Genomic DNA, 20,862 nt, shown 5'->3' with positions numbered 1-20,862 from the left:
TACTCCAAGAGCATCGTAATTTCGTGAACCATACTAAAATGCATAAATTGACTTAAAGTGCACATTCGTATGTCCAGATTCGGATGTATATTTTCTTGGAGTACCAGTACTGCATTATCTCATGTTTGGTTCTCTATTACGGCATAATGCCGCACGTGCTAGAAGATGAAAACATGCACTTTTGAAATGCAGTGAACAGTTGAAACCAGCCAATAGTGTGAAATTAAACACTTCACTACAAATAAATTGACTGCCTCTGCAGAAAAGATTAATAAAAGCCAAATTTCTTCAGCAAATCGACAAAAATAACTTCATTGTTCTACAAGGCAATTAATGCTTGAGTGTCAGAAAGGTGGAAATAAAATAAAATCTGAAACTAATAACATATTTTAGCCTTCCGTAATTATGTGAATGTATTATAATCACTTGATAGCTCCCAGCCACATAAATCTGTTCTGTTTTCATTTGACATGAGGGCAATAAACAGAGAGGAAACAGCAAAATTACTAAACATAAACACGGGGCACATGGAGACTATCCACCTTCCTTCTACAATTCCAGACTGCTCTGTGCTTGGACTGCCCCGTGCGTCAGCCCCGGATCAATGACATTTCCGAACTGCGGTGCTGCCCCCTCCCTCGAGCGTTTGAGGTGGGTATGAAAAATTTTAAAAAATCGACTTTTCAAAAATATGTTCATTGTGTAGCGCACATCTTTCTGAAGATTGATATATGTGTTTGAGGAACTGTAAGATATGTTACTTGGTCTTAAGTGTGCCAAAGCCCAGTGCCACACCTCTTCACACGGCATTCTTCTATCGCAGTCACTGTATTTCACTCTGTGGGGTTCAAAGGTGTATTATTTTGTAATCGATGTCATCAAACTATATTCAGGATGGTGGAAATTAAAATGTCATGTGATGCCTCTCCTGCTCCCGGTCGACCAGTTTGACATCCAGCCCCTCTAACAAAAAACTCTCAATTAATATTGGATGGGATTATTTGTAAGCTGGAAAATAAGAAATCTTCAGAAAATTTGCACCCTTTATTGCCTATTAGCTAATAACTTGTTTTCTTGGGTGACATAAAACTAAGTATTTGCTACACAAATCAGTAAAGACAAGAAACAAGGAAGACAGTACACATTTCTTCAATCCTCAAGTCCCAGCATTTTTTTTCTCTCTAGTTTTGCTGCAACTTTACATGGCGTGCTTTCCTTTCTGGGAGAGAATCTATTACTTCACCAAAGTTCATCAAATATTTTGCTACATGAAAAAGTGAAATGTCGTTATCTAATACTGAAGAAGCTGTTAAAACAAATAGTATCCAAAACTGGTATTGTTTCTTGATCTGATTACACGTATTTTGTCACTGTCTGCTAGATGAAACGAAATAAGCCCATCTAATATTGCAGAAATTGTAACACACACCAAATAAACGAGACTCTTTGGCACAAACTGTCATTTTTATAACACGATAGAACATAATTCACGAATACTAGATGCCTATTAGGCCTACTACAAGCAAAGAGCTTTATGTTAGGAAATAGTTACACATCTCATTCATACGCTCCAGCTTCTCAAGCATGAGATTGAAAAGTAGTAGTACGAAATTTTTATATTAATTCGGAATCGCCATATTCTTCCATAATTTGTGTGATGTCCGTGTTTCTTCTCCTTCTTCATTCTAACAAACACTCTTACCATTAATTCTGTAACTATTTCTGCCAGTATCAAAACTTATTCTCCAGTTAACTTCGTTAACCCTGCCACAATCAACACTTTAGTTAGCCCCCCCCCCCCCCATTTATTCTCCCATTAGGCGTTATTATGTGTTCGTAGATCGCATTTTCCACGCTACTTCGAGAACAGAACTTAAGCGGCTGTTACCGGGGACTGTACAACTGGCCCTTACTAGCGTAGTGGTCTGGCAAAAACATTTTCTGTGGTAGCCTGAATTTATGGATTTTGCTAGTACTTATAACAATGCTAATCATTCGCAAACCCAGTCAACCACATAAAGAAACAGCAATCAGCATTCACCCGTTCGGCTTTATTCCGCTCAGCTCTTATAGCCCCATCCACTTCTGTCTTTAGGAAAGTATTTCTAGATGTGATGGGGTTTTCCCTGGCAGAAACATGATGTACACAATGCACACATTCAAAATTCAACTTATGATTCATTCAGAAATTAACTTGGAATACATTCAAAAATGTTCAAAAACCAACAGGGATGCGTTTCAAAACCATATGAATAATCGATAGACGAACGTGCGCTGGCAGTTTATGAAACAAGATTTTTTTTCCTCAAGAATATGAATTGCCTGTCGGAATGCACAATGGACACGAATGGATGCAGGCGATCAGACAGGATGCTTACGTACATGTCACCTGTCACAGTTGTATCTAGACATATTAGGCATCACATATCACTCCAACTGCACACGCCTCACGCTATAACAGAGCCTCCACCAGCTTGAACAATCCCCTACTGACATGCAGGGCCCATGGATTCATGGGGTGTCTCCATACCCGTACACTTATATCTGCTCGACACAATTTGAAACGTGACTAGCCCGACCAGGTAACATGTTTCCAGTCATCAACAGTCCAATGTCAGTGTTGGTGGGCCAAAGTGAGGCATAATGCTTTGTGTCATGCAGTCTTCAAGGGTACATGAGTGGGCCTTCGGCTCTAAAAGCCCATATTGATTATGTTTCATTGAATGGTTCGCACACTGAGACTTGTTGATAGTCCAGTATTGAAATCTGCACCAATTTGCAGAAGAGTTGCAGTTCTGTCATGTTAAACGATTCTCTTCAGTCGTCGTCAGTCCCGTTCTTCCAGGATCTTTTTCTGGCCGAAGCAGTGTCGGAGTTTTGATGTTTTACCAGATTCCTGATACTCATGGTAAACTCGTGAAATGTTTGTACGCAAAAATCCCCACTTCATCGCTACCTCAGAGATGCTGTGTCCCATTGCTCGTGTGTCGACTATAACACAACGTTCAGATTCACTTAAATTTTGATAACCTGCAGTAACCGTTCTACCAGCTGTACCATACACTTGATGTCTTATAGAGGCGTTGCTGAGCACAGTGCCGTATTCTGACTGTTCACGTATCTCTGAATTCGAATACACATGCCTGTAACAGTTTCTTTGGTGCTCAGTGTATTTTGTTCCTGACTCTCCTGATTTGTAATTTTTTGCACTGAAGATGACTACGTAATAGCTGAAATCTAGACCTGTTGTAATAAAATGACAGATTTTGTGATCAATTGCTGTTCTTTCCTCCACTGTCTACAGGCAACGCTGTTCTTTCCTCCTTGTCTAGAGGCAAAATATTACTGTAAAAAGGAAAGTGCATATTTAGGGCATGCAATCTTAAATGCAGGCACTTCCCTTCTAAGAAGGCTGAAGAGTATTCAGCAGATGCCTTTTCCACCTTCCTTCGAAGGACTACACAGGTTCATTGGAATGCTGAATTACTATTGACATCATTTGTCTCACTTGGATAAGGAACAAGGGCCACTCAACAGGGTTATTTGGTAAGCTTGCTAGTGTTACGGAGATGTTTAGCAAACTCAAGTGGCAGACTCTGCAAGAGAGGCGCTCTGCATCGTGGTGTAGCTTGCTGTCCAGGTTTCGAGAAGGTGCGTTTCTGGATGAGGTATCGAATATATTGGTCCCCCTACTTATACCTCCCAAGGAGATCACGAATGTAAAATTAGAGAGATTCGAGTGCGCATGGAGGCTTTCCGGCAGTCGTTCTTCCCACGAACCATATGCAAACTGGAACAGGAAAGGGAGGTAATGACAGTGGCATGTACGGAGTATAAATGTAGATGTAGATCTACCTGGCCGTCAAGCATTTCAGATCTTTCATCGAATGTCAACACTTCACAATATTCACATACCACAATTTTTCAACACATGAAAGACCCCCCACTCACTCTGCCAATTCAGACACGCTCAGTTTATAGTGCAATTTACAACTGACATACAGTACGTATCAGGCATAGGTATTGTGGCAGATGGCCTTTCCCACCATTGTCCTAGTTTAAGTGTTAATAATTGGACTGTCATGGCTACAAAACAGGAAGATGATGGTTCCCTTCAACATGTCCTCAAAAAGCACTGGTATACAGCTCCACAACTTCAGCGCATGCTGCTTCAGGGCACACGACAGGGAATTTGGTGAGATACAACTGGAGGATGATGGCGGCTGCTTTTCCCTAAAATCTGGTGGCATAAAATTTTTGTTGTCCAGCACTACCTTACTCATTGATATCAGAGCCTCTGCCAAGCTGGTAGCTGGAAAAGCAGACAGGCCATGGATAGACAGAGAGATTGTCTTGCCTGGACCCATGCATGCAGGAGTTGCCAAAGCAGCAAAGTAGCCAGGCACACATACGCGCCAGCTCAGTACATTCCCACACCGACAGCAAGATTTGCCCACATTCATGCAGACATTGTAGGACCACTGCTTTACTCTGGTGGATATTGCTATCTTTTAACAATCGTTGACCATATCAAGTGATGGCCAGAAGTGGTACCTATTCGAAATATTTCTGCTGAATCAGTGGCCAAGGTATTGGTGCAGCCGGGATTTGTAAGGTTCCGCTTATATTGCCAGACAATTACGACTGACAGGGCAACACTTTGAAAGGCAGGTGTTTGAAGAATTGCTCCAGTTCTGTGGCAACACTTCACAATATTCACATACCATAATTTTTCAACACATGAAAGACCCCCCCTACTCACTCTGCCAATGCAGACACGCTCAGTTCATAGTGCAATTTACAACTGACATACAGTACGTATCAGGCATAGATATTGGGGCAGATGCATGTTTCTCACAAATAGCTATCATCCTGCCAGCAACAGTATGGTAGTACGAATGCAACACACTTTAAAGGCGGCTTTTAAGATGTGGTGATTTGTCATGGTTTGGTGGCTTGCTGCTAGCACTGTTGGGGTTATGCATTACAGTTAAAGTAGATAGATACTGCCTGCCTTCACAGACCGTATACAGGTACCTGGCGACCTGATCACACCTACATCATTACTTTCATCATCATCATCATCATCATCATCATCATCATCATCAGAGATTTCAACCAATTTTGTAGAATCACTGTGTTCACACATGCAACATCTCGTGGTGCTCAGTCTGGTTATGTAAGGCAAATAGAAAATTCTCACCCACAAGGACTTGCAAAGCTGTCAGTTTGTGTGGCTCAAAGACAATTCTGTTAGGTTGCCAATCTCAGCGCTCCCTACTCCGGGCCCTTTAGAGTCATTTCTAGGAGAGGAAACATGTTCGTCATTGACAAGAACAGCAGAGAGGACATGATTTCGATAGAGCGGCTGAAGCTTGAACATACAGACAATGGAAAGCTCCTCAATTTCAGTGCTTCACAACCATTGAATTCAAAGGCACTGGGTCTGACAACAAATGTCTCCAAGCTTAAGCAGATGCCACCTCCTCCCAACCCTACATCAGTTTTTACATACTCTGGCAGGCTAGTGAGATGCATGTTCCCACAGACAACAGGGGGCTTCCAGTTTCACGACAAGGGACAAGGACACCTCGACAAGATACTTACCCAATTCAGTAGATTTAGCATTCTTGCCAATGGCCAGATGCTAGCTCAGCCCACGTAAGAACACACGCAGAGGTGAGAGACAGATTGTGATTGCAAACTGGCTTTGTCGCTACACTCTCCATACACTGCTGATGCAAGTCGCCAAGATTGTTCCCAGCCGTGTTCTGCCCCGACAGCTAACTGTAACCCAGCTGGTCCTTTGCTGCCGCCCCCCCCCCCCCCCCCCCACAAAAAAAAAAAAAAACACCTGAGGTGGGCAAGAAGAAAGTGAGGTACGTACCATTTCAAGTCATCATTTTGGCATGACAAGGCCTTCGCCTCTCTCTCTCTCTCTCTCTCTCTCTTTTAAGGAAAAGGGGGGAGTTGATGTGCGACATCGACAGACATTGTGTTATCACCTGTACGAGTGTGAACATTATTGTGGACTCAAGTACACTTTATGTTACTGTGAATGGTGCATGTGACAAGATGATATTGTAATAGTGAGTATGTATACTTGAATGCAATAAATCTGTATTTTGTATTACTGTTTTTTGTGTTATATTAAGGGGAAGTAATAACATAACCTATATACTTATTACGGGGGGCGTATCTTTTCTTTTTTTAATTTGTGAAACTCATGTTGTTGCAAATTACAGTAGCTGGATGGCCTTACACATTTTATTGGTTTCAAAATATGTGACCTGCTGTCAGCTACCATATTTCTTTTATTTATGAAGATGAGACACAATCAACAGTAAGTGGTATGCCTGCCCAAATAGTTAACTCTGATGCATTATGTTATGTTCAGTGTAATACTCTAACCTGTCATTTCTCTCAAGCCACTTAGTCTTTACAATCCATAGTCCTAACAATGTGCTGACACTTCTTGCACTAAAATCAAAGCAAGGTGTTACAAATATAAAACACCACTTTCACTGGGTAAAACCAGACTCAATGTAATAAGGTAAAATGGTCAATGAAACATGTAAGTTAGAATGTAGATTTCTACATTAATACATTTAATGACAATGTACAAGGGACACATCATAAATAATGCACACTATAGTTTTACAGAGGACAAAGACAATGAGAATTACTTCAAATGTAGCTGGGAGCTTGAGGAAAAAGCACGTGTTTTTGTTTTTTCATTGTGTACTCTAACACAAAATGGCCAGAGGTAGGAATTGGACCCTGCAAGTGTCTCAATGCAAGACCTGTCCCATACATGCTCCTACCACCTACTCCAGTCCGGTCACAAACATCACTTATCCCATCAAAGGCATTGTAACCTGTGAAACCAGTCATGTGATCTACAAGCTAAGCTGCAACCACTGTGCTGCATTCTATGTGGGATTGACAACAAACAAGCTGTCTGTCCACATGAATAGCCACCAACAAACTGTCGCCAAGAAACAAGAGCACACTGCCAAATATGACTTTCTTCATTTCAATGGCTGTTTCACAGCCTGTGCCATATGAATCCTTCCCACCATCAACAGCTTTTCTGAATTGCGCAGGTGGGAGTTTTCCCTGCAATATATCCTACATTCCCATAACCCTCCTGATCTCAACATTTGTTAGTCATTGTACTCACCCATCCAGCCTCTTCCCTGTTCCCATTCCAGCACTACACAGCTCTCATTCCACTACCCCCACCCTCACCCTCCCCACCTCTTCCCTGTCCTCCATCTAACCTCCCAACTGCACATATGTGCTCTACCCTCTCTCTCCACCTTGTCCCTGTGTGTTCCCCAGCAGCACTTCACTGACCCGCACCCCTATCCTACTTTCCCTCCCCCTCCCCGCCCCAGCTGCCTTCATATTCCCACTCAGTTGCCACTCCCATCAAGCACTGGTGCTGCTGCTCACAATGTGGCCTCAGTTGCCTGAGACTGCAGTCATACGTGTGTGTGTGTTTTTTGTCTATTTCTGGCGAAGGCCTTACTGGCCGAAAGCTTTATTTGTGACAGTCTTTTTGTTGTGCCTACTTGCAACTCAGCATCTCTGTTAGCTTGATATCTTCATTTTCAATGTATGCAGCAACTAAAGTCATTTGCCTTCGATCAGCTGTGTTACACGTTATAGTATCAGGTGACCCTGGAAGTGAGTACTGATACCCCAGTGTTCTTTAGTGAGGTACAGAAGTGGCGGTTGTCATTTGTGGATGCTGTATTCAACTGTGCAATACAATATGACATCTTAATGCAATGCAAGCTGCGAAGACAGTCAGTCTGACCCAAGAAGGATGGACTTTCCACCGCATTGCTGCAGATACCAATATCTCTCCATCTGTTGTCCACAGATTGTGGTCACCACAGGGAGACAGGTCGCTATGCAAGACAAGTTGGCCAAATTATAGACTAATATCCTTAACACAGTTTTGTTGCAAACATCTTTAACATATGCTCCAGGCAGGCAACCACTTGACACCCTTCTGATCTCAGTTGCCTGTCTGCAGGCGTCTAGAACTACTTCAAAGGTTTTCTCTGAAAATGCATATTTTTAAAAGTCTTGATAAATGCGGGCAGTTGCCACTGACTGCTTTACCAACATGGCAGGAAAAAGGGCGGGAGGGGGGGGGGGGGGTGTAGTGTCTTAGGGGACCCTTTGCCATTGTATTCATGTATGTGTTAATGTCGCACCCCTCCATGATCAAGCCACATTCGTTGAATGATTTTGAATGGTCCCCAGTGGTTCTAATGCATACATGAGAGCAAAAATTGCGGTTGCACTGCACTCCAAAGGGGTTAGGTCACATTCAATGGAGAAGCAACCCCACAGTGTCCACGTACATCTGAAGAGCACAGGTGGTGGCAGCAGTGTCGAACATTGTCAAGAACATCGTCCTGTTGCTCATCACACTGAGAACCGTTGTTTTCGACCACAAAATGTGCAGGAGTCAGCCCCCCCCAAGGAAAGGGGTGGTTTCACTCACAACCTTAATGCCACCAGCTAAGGGCTTTCTGAGAAGTGGCATGCCTGAAATATTTTCCTCAGTCACCCATAAGAAAGCCATGTGGTTTCAACACTGGTAGTCACTGTGCTGAGGTGTAAAACGTGGTGAAATGTGGGTAAGAGGGGGTGTGATGACCTTCCCACCATGTGACACATCTACAGTGATGTTGGACAGAATTGTGGTGAAACCTCGTGCCAATGTAACATCATTTTCCCGTCTTATGTGTCACATGAACTTCTGAGTTCTGCCCCCTCCCCCCCCCCCCTTTTTTTTTTTTTTTTTTGCACGAGTTCACAGAGCGCCACACTTTTGCTCTATTACAGAGGAAGGTTGCAGCCACCGTTGAGCCAAAGTTCAAACTTACATGTCGCAATAGGAGTCAGTTACTGGGTATCAAAAAAGTGGTCTTTTGTGTTGGGCTGTCACGCACTTGATCATTTAACCGTATTCCACACGTTGGAAAACTGTGCTGGTACTAGCATAGCACTCTCACTGAGTGATAGGTGCCGCTCATTTTTTTGCTCGAGAGTTGTTGTATATTATAGGACTCTTTCAACATAGCTTTTATCCACCTTAACTCACAGCTGTGTTTGACTCTTAGAACAATGTAAAGAATTATTTATCTTTATTCTTGCATAATCAGGAATTATGCCTAACTCTATTGGATTCGGCGATGTCAATGGTAGAGGGCAGCTGGATGCCATTCCTGTCACTCAAATGTAAACATTTCTTGTTGAAGTAGTTTTAATCATGTTCGCAAGTTTCAGTTTCAGAAAGACAAAACTTCTCCACAATGCTTTCTATGACAGTGTCGTAAAAAGTGATTGTGTCGTAAATTTTATACTGTAGAGCCCCGTTTAGCCAATTTTCAAGGGACTGAAAAATTACGAATTCGGTTTAACAGAGTTTGAATTAATGAGTTAAAAAAATACAACATTGGGTTCACTTTTTCTCTTGTTGAGGGTTCCAATGAGTGAGGGTGCTGTATTTTCATGACCTCTAAGAAAAAAGAGAAATAACTACACTGTATGTGTACAACAGTATTTCTGACATTTGTTTAATTGCAGAAGTGTGTGTATATATTGTTAAATGATTGTCATAATTATTTTCCAAAGAACACAATTACATACACATTGTGGAACAATATTGTACCTATTGAATTAATGTGTTACGTAATACAACAAATGATAATTGTAAGAAACACTTTCATATACTGTTTTTTAATACACTAGGATTTAATCAGAAAACATGTTGTAGTCTACAACAAACCTTATCCATTACGTATTTTACTTCCATATACATTAATTTGAAACAGAATCATTAACTATTGTATGTCAGACTGTTGGTTGTAATATTATGGCACTCCACAAAGATACCAGTCCAGAGCAGCATGAAATGCAACGGAGACAACTGAAGGGGCTGCAAATCTCTCAAGAATAACAACTGTAATTGCAACTTCAGCAACAGGTGGCAGTGTCATATTTTCATATTCCTGCATCATCGGCCGAACAAACAACTGGCTCCCCAGCAGGACAGATGTCATCCATTCTTCCCTAATTGTGGTTAAAGAGGGAACATACCAAAGCTGTAACCACATTAAGAGTAATTACAAATGTTACATAATCAATTTCCCCTTCAGTTTCAACGGCGTTATTGGTTGCTGTCCAGGATTTCCTAGGAGGGTTAGATATGGTGTCTGTTATAACTTCACCCCAAGCAGCAGATATGTTACAGATAGCCTTCAGTACATTCAAATGTGGAACTGTTTCTTGCAGTTCAGTTACACAGCTTTAAGAAGTCGACATCCGTAATTACACTTCACTGAGGCAATTATTCCTTGATCCCACGGTTGCAGACCACTCGGGATGTTACCTGATAACAAGACAATTTCTAGGTACGTAAGTTCCAAGTTATCGAACTGTTGTACCAAGCAATGGTCCAAATCTAGCAAAATATTTCCCTTCCTTGCAGACATTTGTTGCTGAACCTTCAAGAGCGAGCTACAAAAGATAGATTTGGTCGTCCTACCTTTATGGTTGATCTCGTAGAGGTACGGCAGATAGAGTAGGTTGCCATTTTTTAAACAATGTGGGTTTTTGTATTTTTCAATCACTAAGGGTATGACGTCTCAGAACGATCTGAATTACAACCTAAGACCATTTTCAGTCTCTCCTTGCTGAGCTTTCATCCATGATATTTTTAACCCTTGACATATAGTGTTTTTCCAGACACCAAGTTGCAGGAAATGCCAGCTTCATGCTTATTCAACACATCTCTTGGGTGATACAAATGAGAGAGCTTGGATCGAAATTCCCATGCCCACTCATTGGCATCTTCCCCTTTTACTCTATGTGCCTCCCCATGGACACTTACAGCACTTACTTTATGCCTTTTCAGAAAACATCATAGCCAGCTCTCAGGACACTCATACCTAGAAATTCCCTTTTATGAGCAAATTCCTTGAAGCATGGGGCCAGACAATGAAGTTTGCTATAAGTGCATATGTTGTAACCATTCAAACAGCAACTCCTCCACTTCCTCACGTCTGGCTGGCTCTCATGCACTTGCTATTGCCACTAAATGGAGAACTTGCCAGGCTTGCCTCCATTTTCTGTCTTGAACCTACTATCAATGAGAGTAGTAGCATTCTACAACATGTGTTTTCGGCTTCTCTCCACTGTCGACAATATGTAGAACTTGCTCCTTTTGTTCTAGTGTCAAATCATTCTAAGTTCATTTCTGTCTCAGCACCATATTGCAAGTAATGGAGCAAACAGAAAGACAGTAAGACAATACAGTAATTTACTGAGAAAAATTATGTGAAATGCATAAGGGATAACATCATAGTGCACAGCACTACATATACATACATACTTATTCTGTTTAGATGAAGACTAAGATATGGAATATATAATGTGTATGTGGTATAAATTATCCAAAATTTAGTTTAAGTGGTAGATTTTTTTAATGTCATTCAGCAGGAACTGAACAGCTACTGCGAGTTGGCTTTAACATAACTAGATTTTTTCCTTCTGTAATTCCCTAATCAACATAAACAAAAATTCCAGAACAATGAAGACTTCCAGCTGTACCTTTGTTGAAGACATAAATAGTAATATACATTCTAATTTCATTTCCACTATTTATTAACTCATTTTAACAAGTTTGGGCTTCAGAACACACGTGCATAATTTTCGGGAACTTTTACTTCCTTCCACATCTCATTTATAATTTTCTGTTTATTTTACAATGTCAACAGTAACAACCAAATTACAGTCACTTGGATGAAAAATTTTAATTCACTATTGTTCCTTTAAAATGTAAATACATTTAGAAAGATGCTGAGGTACATGGAATTTTAAGTAGTGTTATACTTTGTTGCACATTAAGAACACTGTTCAGTGGGAATTTTGACATAAGTAATATTAAAAGTAAATTGACTGAGGCACAAAGATGAGAAGTAACACAATAGAACATTTAAAAAGACAATAGATGAGAAATAACTGAAAGAGGATGAACAAGCTTTTGGGCGTGGTGGGGATGGAAGTGAGAGTAGTGATAAATGGATGTACGGAATGTAACAGGAGAATAGAAGAAAGGCAAACAGACAATTTAGGAAGAGAGACTGATCACAAAGGATGAAGAGAAAGTCTACATACCTTGGCCAACCATATTCTTGTTTATAATTTCTGATTTGTTCACAACTTTTATAGCAAACATTTTGTCAGGGTTTGACTTTTTACAACCCAAGAAAACTTTCCTGGAAAAAAAAAATTGCATTGATGACATTAGAACCAGTGTATAAAATATATGCCTCCAAACCTTCAGCAAAAATGTCAAGTGCATTCTAAGTTACTGAATTTAAACAGCAAACAAGGGAAAGCACTGCATTTTAATCATGCGAAATCAAATGTTGACACAGAAAACAAGCCAAAAAAATCTTGACAATATTTGTTTGATATGCTATTTAGTTGCTTGGACTTATTTTACACTGGGGTGAACCAGACCTTAAAGTTCATAGTTCTAAGCAAAAATCTGTTCTCTGTTGTTGTATTAATTGGTATGTTAGAGAGCACTACTGTTATTTTAGTGCATGAAGAATTTCAAATATTTTATGTTTGTTCCTGGACATTCAAATTAGAAAGATGATGTTATGGTCTACAAGGAATTCATTTGCACAGAACAGGTGGAGAAACAATCTAAAAGCACATGCCTAAAAAGGAAAAATAATTACTTATTTCATATACCACAAAATACACAAAAATGTAATGTGGAATACACAAAGCAACACTACACTATAAACTGGAAATACTACAGTACCATAAATGAATTGTTACAGAACAGCTCTAAACAATATTCACCACATCCTCAGTATAAGATACACAAGGCCAGAAGCAACACAAACTGATTATTTCCAGCAAACACTTTGTGTCAGATGTACAGTGTCATATTCTGAATTAACAGAAAAAAATGCATGCTGGTAACTGTAGCTTCGTGGCACTCTCATCACAATAAAGGCAACAAGCTCCCTGCATTTCATCCCAAATCAAAACCTTAATTGTTGGCAAAGTATGCTAGTGATTCATTTGCTGTTTGTGAGAATAATGTTGGAAGAGTTGGCACTAGTTTGTTAGTGAGTTACTTCAATGTTGGCAGTTGTGAGCACTAGATTCATTTTTGGGTTCGAAATTATTGGTGAAGTGCATTGCTTTGTAGTTAAAAATTTGATTTTATGTTTTGTTTTTTGTTAACTGTGGATATGACAACTACAGTATGTGTCACTTCAGCCACCCTATCTGGTGCTAATAATGATTAAAAAGGTTAATTCTCATACCATTGTTAATAAAATTAGCTATTGGACTTTATACACGAAACACAGTTTCTAACACTTACCATGAAAACAATCATATAATGAGATTTCATTATTGAATAAGCACACCAGATAATAGCGCAATGCTGAACATACCATAAATGTAATTGCAAACAGAGCTGAAGGCTCTTTAATACACTTCGCTTATTATAAAAACACATTGTACCGGGAGCAATCAGTAATTGCTAATGGAGATAGAGAGAGAGACAGAGAGAGAGAGAGAGAGAGAGAGAGAGAGAGAGAGAGAGAGAGAGAATTAGTCAGCCAAATTGCTATTTGTTTTATGACATGCAATGAATCAGTGAATGGATGCTGTAAGTAGCCCGCAATCCCCACATTGATAAGTAAAATAGTTTCTCTAGATGACAGCTGCTCAAAGCAAAGCATATTTTACTTAGATTCTAAAGAACATAAGTACATGATATACTAAACAACTTAGTTCATGGGCAGATTCTGCCATGTGACAATGGGGGACAGTATGCTGACAATGACTAAATTCCTAAAGTTATTTGGTTTAATTACTGAGTAGTGATGTGTCACATTTGTGGAGGAGGAATGAGACTGACCAAAGTTGCTGCACCTCGGACCACGCACCACTATATGTGGCTTTATCAGGTGGAAACATATGGCATTCCCAGAGGGGTTCCTGGTTTGATAACTCTCAGCTGGCCATTCGAGACATGCAGAGTCCGCCAGAAAAATGAATAAACACTCTGTCAGGCTCTATCAAGATATAGATATTGTTTGATTTGAGTTATGAGTGTGTTGTAGTACGGTCTTTCGTTCAACAGATGTTAACATCTTCATCTCGGTATTGAGAAAACAAGATGGCTGGAACACGCTTGACATTCGAGGAAAGAAAATGTATTGTGAAGTGGTTTTTCAAGTTTGATAATGCCGTTGAAGTGCAATGTCTGTGGAGATGGGAGTTTGAAACAGAACCACCAACCTACCCAACAGTTAAATGCATCATTGACAAGTTTGAATTGCATGGAACGATTTGTGATATTCACAAAGAAAGATCTGGAAGACAGCGTACAGCTACAAGTCCTACTTTGTCGGCTCTCGTATTGGAAACTTACGTTAATTCTCCACTGAAGTCTGTTACGCAATGCGCACGTGAAGTGGGGGTTAGCAGTACAAGTGTACGAAGAATTCTGAAAGCTGCAAAGTGGAAAGTTTACATTCCATGATTACTGCACACGATTAATGACGACAATCCTGATCACCGAATGCAATTTTGCAAATGGTGTGAGCAAATGGTAACTAATGACGAACAATTTGTGACGAAAATAGTGTGGCGTGACGAGGCACAATTTAAACTTAATGTAACTGCGAATTGGGATAATAAAGTGTACTGGCATCGAAAAATTAGGATAAAGTGGTCAATCTACCAGGGGTTCACTTGTGGTGTGGACTATCATCTAGGGGCTTAGTAGGACCCTTTTTCTTTGAGGCTGCTGGCACTGGAGAAGTGTACCTGGAAACATTGCACATATCAATTTTACCAGGTATACGTGCACTTCATGGAGCTGATGAAGAAGTCTTCTACTAACAAGACGAGGCGCACCCACATTAGTGCCCAGCCATAAGAGGTTTCCTGGATGAAAATTTTCCAGGGCATTGGATTGGACGAAGAGGGCCCATTGAGTTCCCTCCACAGTCGCCATACCTAACACCTATGGACTTTTACTTGTGGGGAACTGTGAAAGATAACATCTGTCGACGCATGCCAGAGGAACTTCGCCAGGGGATTACAAAAATGGTTCAAATGGCTCTGAGCACTATGGGACTTAACTTCTGAGGTCATCAGTCCCCTAGAACTTAGAACTACTTAAACCTAACTAACCTAAGGACATCACACACATCCATGTCCGAGGCAGGATTCGAACCTGCGACCGTAGCGGTCACGCGGTTCCAAACTGAAGCGCTTAGAACCGCACGGCCACACCGGCCGGCAGGGGATTACAGCGACATGTGCAGCAATCTCGAATGTAACACTGTCTGACATAGTTGTGCCGACTGCTCGTCATGTATTATTTTTGCTACCATTCACCGATTGAGTTTTGCGTTCATGAGATTGACAGAATGTGGGAGACTGGTTTTCCTTTTGTAGGGATATATGTACAGAATTTACCAAGTATGGGAGAAAGTTGGAGGAGGGGGACAGAAGAGAGGGAGAGAGTGGTTTGTAGTTGAAGCTGTTCAGTCCGCATTTTGGAAGCACAAGTTTGGAAAGGGTAAATGTATTGTGGGAATGTGAGTGTTGGTGGCTGTAGTTTCAGAGTGTGGGTTATCTGATATCATTTTTAGAATGGTGATGAGACTGACAATACAGATATTAGTGGGTTTAGATGATGAAGGTATTACTATTGTGTCAGATGCATTTTCTTCTTATAGGGATTGAGGTACCAGGTTTGTCGACTCGTGTGTGATTCTGTGGATTACGTTTGAGATACGAAGTCCACAATACTAAGCCACACAGCTACAAAAAATAGATAACAGAAATTTCACTTGATCTCACTCACTTCAAATAATATTTCAAATATCAGTATTTTTTAAATCGTGGTTTTGTTGTTTGCTTGTTTTTGCGTTTTTATTTGTTTTGGAATATCTTTGTTTATATTTATTTCAACCCAGCCCAAAACCTCCTTAATTCGCATGGTTGTCTCATTAGCTTCAAGTTATTTCTGCAATTAAATACTGCGTCTGTTCAATTGTGTAATGAGTGACATCATAGTCACCATACCGTGTAAGCTTGGGGGGGGGGGGGGGGTGAGAGAGATTGAAAAATAAAACTGCATGCCTATTATTTTATCCTGGCTGACTACCTCATAACATCACTGGAGCTCAACTGGGCTGAACTGATTTGTCAGATGATGTGGGCAAGGGAAAGAAGGTTGTGGGTCACCAGAGGGAGGGTTGGAGGGCAGGATGGCTGGTACGGAGGGGTAGTAATTGTCTAGGGTAATAATGTAGCACTAGTAAGCTCCCCAAGGACCAAAGCACTTCGTCCACAGTGCTCACTTCCTATCACTTATTTCACAGGCATTGCAAGAGCAGGCAGCCTGCGGTTGCTGCACTAGGTATAATGCAGCATGTCCTCAGTGAGTGGCCCTGCCACACAGCCAAGGACTATATACAGCTTTCTCACAATGTAATGGCAGTAATGGGCCTGGCACATGTTGGAATACATTTACAATTAGAATTTCTTTCCAGCTCTCTATTTTCCATGTTTTCTATGGAGAATGTGCAAACTGTGTCCTGAGATTCACCAAATATTACACAGTGACGGAGTATGATTACATATAATGAAAAATTCATTTGATGATCAAATACTGATTATAACTGAAGGTCACTGATTTAGCTGTGGAATTGTAAGTTTATGTGAATGAGTAACTGATGAGATAATGCTCACATTCAGTATGCAGCTAAAATCAGACTGACAACAAGACATACCTTCAACAAAGCAAACAAAACTGATTTACACTGAAGATCATGATAACTGATTATAGTTGTAAACTTTGTTTATAGTTCACAAGAAGAGTAAGTATAGAAATCAGGCAAGTGAATTAATAGCACTATTTCAACTGCACTGAGAGGAAAGACAAAGGAATAATAACATATAGTGGTAGGTAGTGATGGGTATTATTCGAATAAATTTCTGTCTGGATACTTATTGGAATAATTAGATCATTCAGACAGATCTACTTTCCGATAAAGTATTCAGGGGTAAAGGGATTATTCCTCTCCATAAATCAAAATAATTATTTGTTATTTAATGTCCGTAACTTAAATAACGAATAACATAACATGCCACAGTATTTTTCTTTGTTTACTCCTTGTATAGGATTTAAAATTAGTGTTTTTGTTCCCTTGGCTACATGCAGTTTCTATCTGATAAATAACTTATTAATGGTTTGTACAGAAATGTGCCCCAGTGGCTCAGTGGGCACATCAGTATCAAGGAAACTTATTGCAATTTGTAAAGCTAAAGAAGCTAGCAAACAAAGGTGCACACTTGCTGTGTGCAAGAGCTATAGGGGAGGTTGTAAAAAAGTGGGTTTTTCCAGACAACGAAGATAAAAGGTTTGGTGTATGATCCCCCATTGGCCCTATGATTTTTCTGTTGCTTATCGCTTCTTTCACCAACAATGAGAAAAATTCAAAGTCAAGTTGCATTGTGTTTTTGACTACATGCTGAACTGTTGGTCCCCTTCTATTTGACTGTATGTCAGTTCAGAGATTGGAGCCAAGCAAAGACACACAAGATGCCTACTAAAGCACTGCTGTTTTCAAAGCAATCTTCAGGTTGCGCATAGCTTTACTTGCATTCCAGCACAACAAATGCAACACGAAAGTGCTCCATATGCGAACGGCCTTAGCAGTTACACTATTAATGCACCCCAATTCAACTGACTCTGCACTTGCCTGTAGTTCCCACCTCCCTCTGCTAATACATGGAATTGCTCTGTGTAAGCAGCCAAGGATGAGTATGACGCTAAACAATTTCTCGATCTGCAAAATCCTTCTGCACTGTAAGAAGACTGCTAACACTGTCGAATATGGGTTTCTTGTGATATAATTATTCAATTCATTCATGTTTGCAATGCCACAAACTGGGTGAACAAAATAAGAACTCAGTGGTTACTAATGAATAACAATAACAGACTTTAAAGCTTCCTAAGATTTTGAGGAATGCTGCTGAATGTCCAGTCATCTGAAAGTTTAAGGATTAAGGCCAAGTACGTTTTCTGTTAGAAGAAGGAACAGTTTTTCAGCCCAACAAGGTTGTATGCAGTTACAAAGAGCTATAAGTATACAAAAGCGTTCACAATACTGCAGCACATTGGCGAATTTTTCACCGAGAAAGTATCAAGTGACGAATGGAAGACTTTTCGCCTTTCTGTGTCAGATGTAATTATTGCAACAATGCCTTAGTCACACTTTAAAAACAAACAGTTCACCGGTATTGCTGCCCAAGACCAACGAAGACTTAAAACAAACTACAGACATAATTATAATAGCCAAAACAGTGTCAAAGAAATTGATACGGTGATGAGATTTTGGGTTCTTATTCAGCAATGCATACATGCAAATGTATCAATTTCTGGCATCAGCATGCCTTTATGCAATGAAATTTTGTTCTTTGCTCAGAGATACCAGGCATGGATAGCAGTTTTAAGCGCGCACCGGGTGAGCCTGTGATGACTGGTGAACTAGACGACAGAGTGTGAAGTAGACCATGTAGCGAGAACCGGGTGCATGCCAGTTGTGGACTTAAAGTGTGGGAAGTGCTACAGCATCATCTGAGTGATGGGTCATTGGCCCGGAGGTTGCTGTCTAGTCAGCAGATGGCGGGAGCACATCACACTGAATTTAGTGCCTCACACTCCTGATTTTGGTAAGAGTCAGCATTCAGTTTGGAATTTGAAATGGGTCATTTGCCATGGCTGGAAAAGTAATTCATCTGTCTGTGATCGACTCCAGTCATGTAAAGGTTCATTGTGTAACCTGAACTGTTTTCAGTTAGCAAATCTTCTGAGCATTTTTCCTATTTCCTCTGGAACGCATCACTTGGATGTTGCACTGAAGCAAGAGTTGGGTTTACCATTGACTGTAGTGACACGAAACTGTACCCCAGCAGTGATCTGCAAATTTCCGTAATGTGTGGCTAATGGTGCCTTTCTGAAATATACTTTCCAGGGTGTGTAAACCATGTTGAACTGTGTGCATGATATTTTAGGGAAGTGAAGTCAGCTCAGGGCACTTTGTGATCATAGATACATGTTCTCAGGTTCCACTGGCCAAAATCTGCATGAAAGGAAGCTAATTAATTTCTGTGTTTACAAAGCTTCGATCAATCCCATCAAGGTTAACTCTGTTGTTCCAAGATGCCTCTTGTTCGTGAGGCAGAGTGAATGTAAAGTTGGTTAAGACTGGTAGTGATAATTTGTCATTTACAGAGTTTGTCCTTAGCCTGGGATTGCAGTAAAGTGAGCCATGTACTGATGCCTCTGACACTGATGAAAGGTTGATTTGTGTGCAGCTGCTTTAGCACATGTTATGCTTCAGTGAATCTTAATTAAATTTTGTTACTGTTTCTTCTGTAACTACTAACACTGTTTTCTCACAACCGGATAGGTTAAACTGGCATTAAATCATTCATGTGTTAGTATCCCTATGGCCAGTTACGATGCACTAACGTGTAGGAGTTTCTGAACTTACACGTATTTGGTTTAGAAAGAATATCTTAGATGATTTTAAATTTTTAAAGTTATTGGTTTCAATGTTTAAAGAAAAAGGAAATTTAGGGAATCTAGAACTTCGAACTTCGGTGATTATTCTAAATACATTTGGTCATTGTAATTTTTTTTTTTTTTAATGCTTATTGGTCCTAATGTTAAAGGGAAATGAATTTTTGGGTAACTTAGAATTTCAGTAATTATCTTTAAATATTTTGAAGGATTTTACATTCTAATAAATTTGCATGATATTAATATTTTAAAAACTGCTTGTTTTAATGAATGAATATTCTCTATAGAAGTGGATGCCTGTGTAAACTAAGTAAACCAATAAATATTCGGCTACCAGAACCATTGTGTTCTAGCTTGACCAGCTCCAAATGTTACCTTTCCCTTTCGAATCCTTAAGAGAAGCTATCAGAAATCGAGGTGGGTTACAATAGATTTTTGTTTTAGTGAAATACTATTAATGAAGGTGGATTTGATAGTAATTAATTTATTTTATTGATATTGGCTCTGAGGTGTGTACACAAAGGTATATAAAAAACTTCCTGTCCGATTAAAACTGTATGCCCGATCGAGACTCTAACTCGGGCCTTTGCCTTTCACGGGCAAGTGCTCTACCAACTGAGCTATCCAAGCACGACTCACAACCCAACCTCACAGCCTTTATTCTGCCAGTACCTTGTCTCCTACCTTCCAAACTTCACCGAAGTTCTCCCGCGAACCTTGCAGAACTAGTACTACTGGAAGAAAGGATAATGCATAGAAATGACTTAGCCACAGCCTGGGGGAAGTTTCCAGAATGAAATTTTCACACTGAAATTTTAATCTGCCAGAAAGTTTCATATCAGCGCACACTCCACCGCAGAGTGAAAATTTCATTCATTATATATATAAACAAAATAATGAGTTTCAAATGATTTAAAAACAAAATTTATTTTAAAGGTGACTGGGAAGCCGAAACTAACTCAAAATCACATTGAAGTTATTTGGCAAAAACTAAACTGAAGAAGTAATGATTCCCAATTTTTGCTGAAGAAGCTTCTGATTTGAGAGTCATGTCATTATCCTGAAATGCGGATGATTTCAGGAGAAATAACACACCTCTTTGCATGTGAAGAATGTATTTTCTTGAGTGTGTCACAATGGCAGATCTTCAAAAATCAAATAAGCCTTCTGATGAGATGTTGGAAAAAAAA

At 40.1% G+C, this 20,862-nt stretch overlaps 1 protein-coding gene across 3 annotated transcripts in view; it reads right to left on the bottom strand.

Moving 5' to 3' along the window:
- Nucleotides 1–20,862, bottom strand: part of LOC126259413 (serine/threonine-protein kinase greatwall) — a 110,022-nt gene that overhangs the window by 80,609 nt on the left and 8,551 nt on the right. For all 3 annotated transcript variants that reach the window (XM_049956191.1, XM_049956192.1, XM_049956193.1), the window contains exon 3: nucleotides 12,205–12,305. In XM_049956191.1, the coding sequence (XP_049812148.1) occupies nucleotides 12,205–12,305 (101 nt within the window). The remainder of the gene's footprint in view (nucleotides 1–12,204; nucleotides 12,306–20,862) is intronic.

The sequence above is a fragment of the Schistocerca nitens genome, chromosome 5 (genome assembly GCF_023898315.1).
Source record: "Schistocerca nitens isolate TAMUIC-IGC-003100 chromosome 5, iqSchNite1.1, whole genome shotgun sequence".
Taxonomy (NCBI): domain Eukaryota; kingdom Metazoa; phylum Arthropoda; class Insecta; order Orthoptera; family Acrididae; genus Schistocerca; species Schistocerca nitens.
Note: the sequence above shows the minus strand (reverse complement) of the source record. Positions and strands in the feature narration are given on the sequence as shown.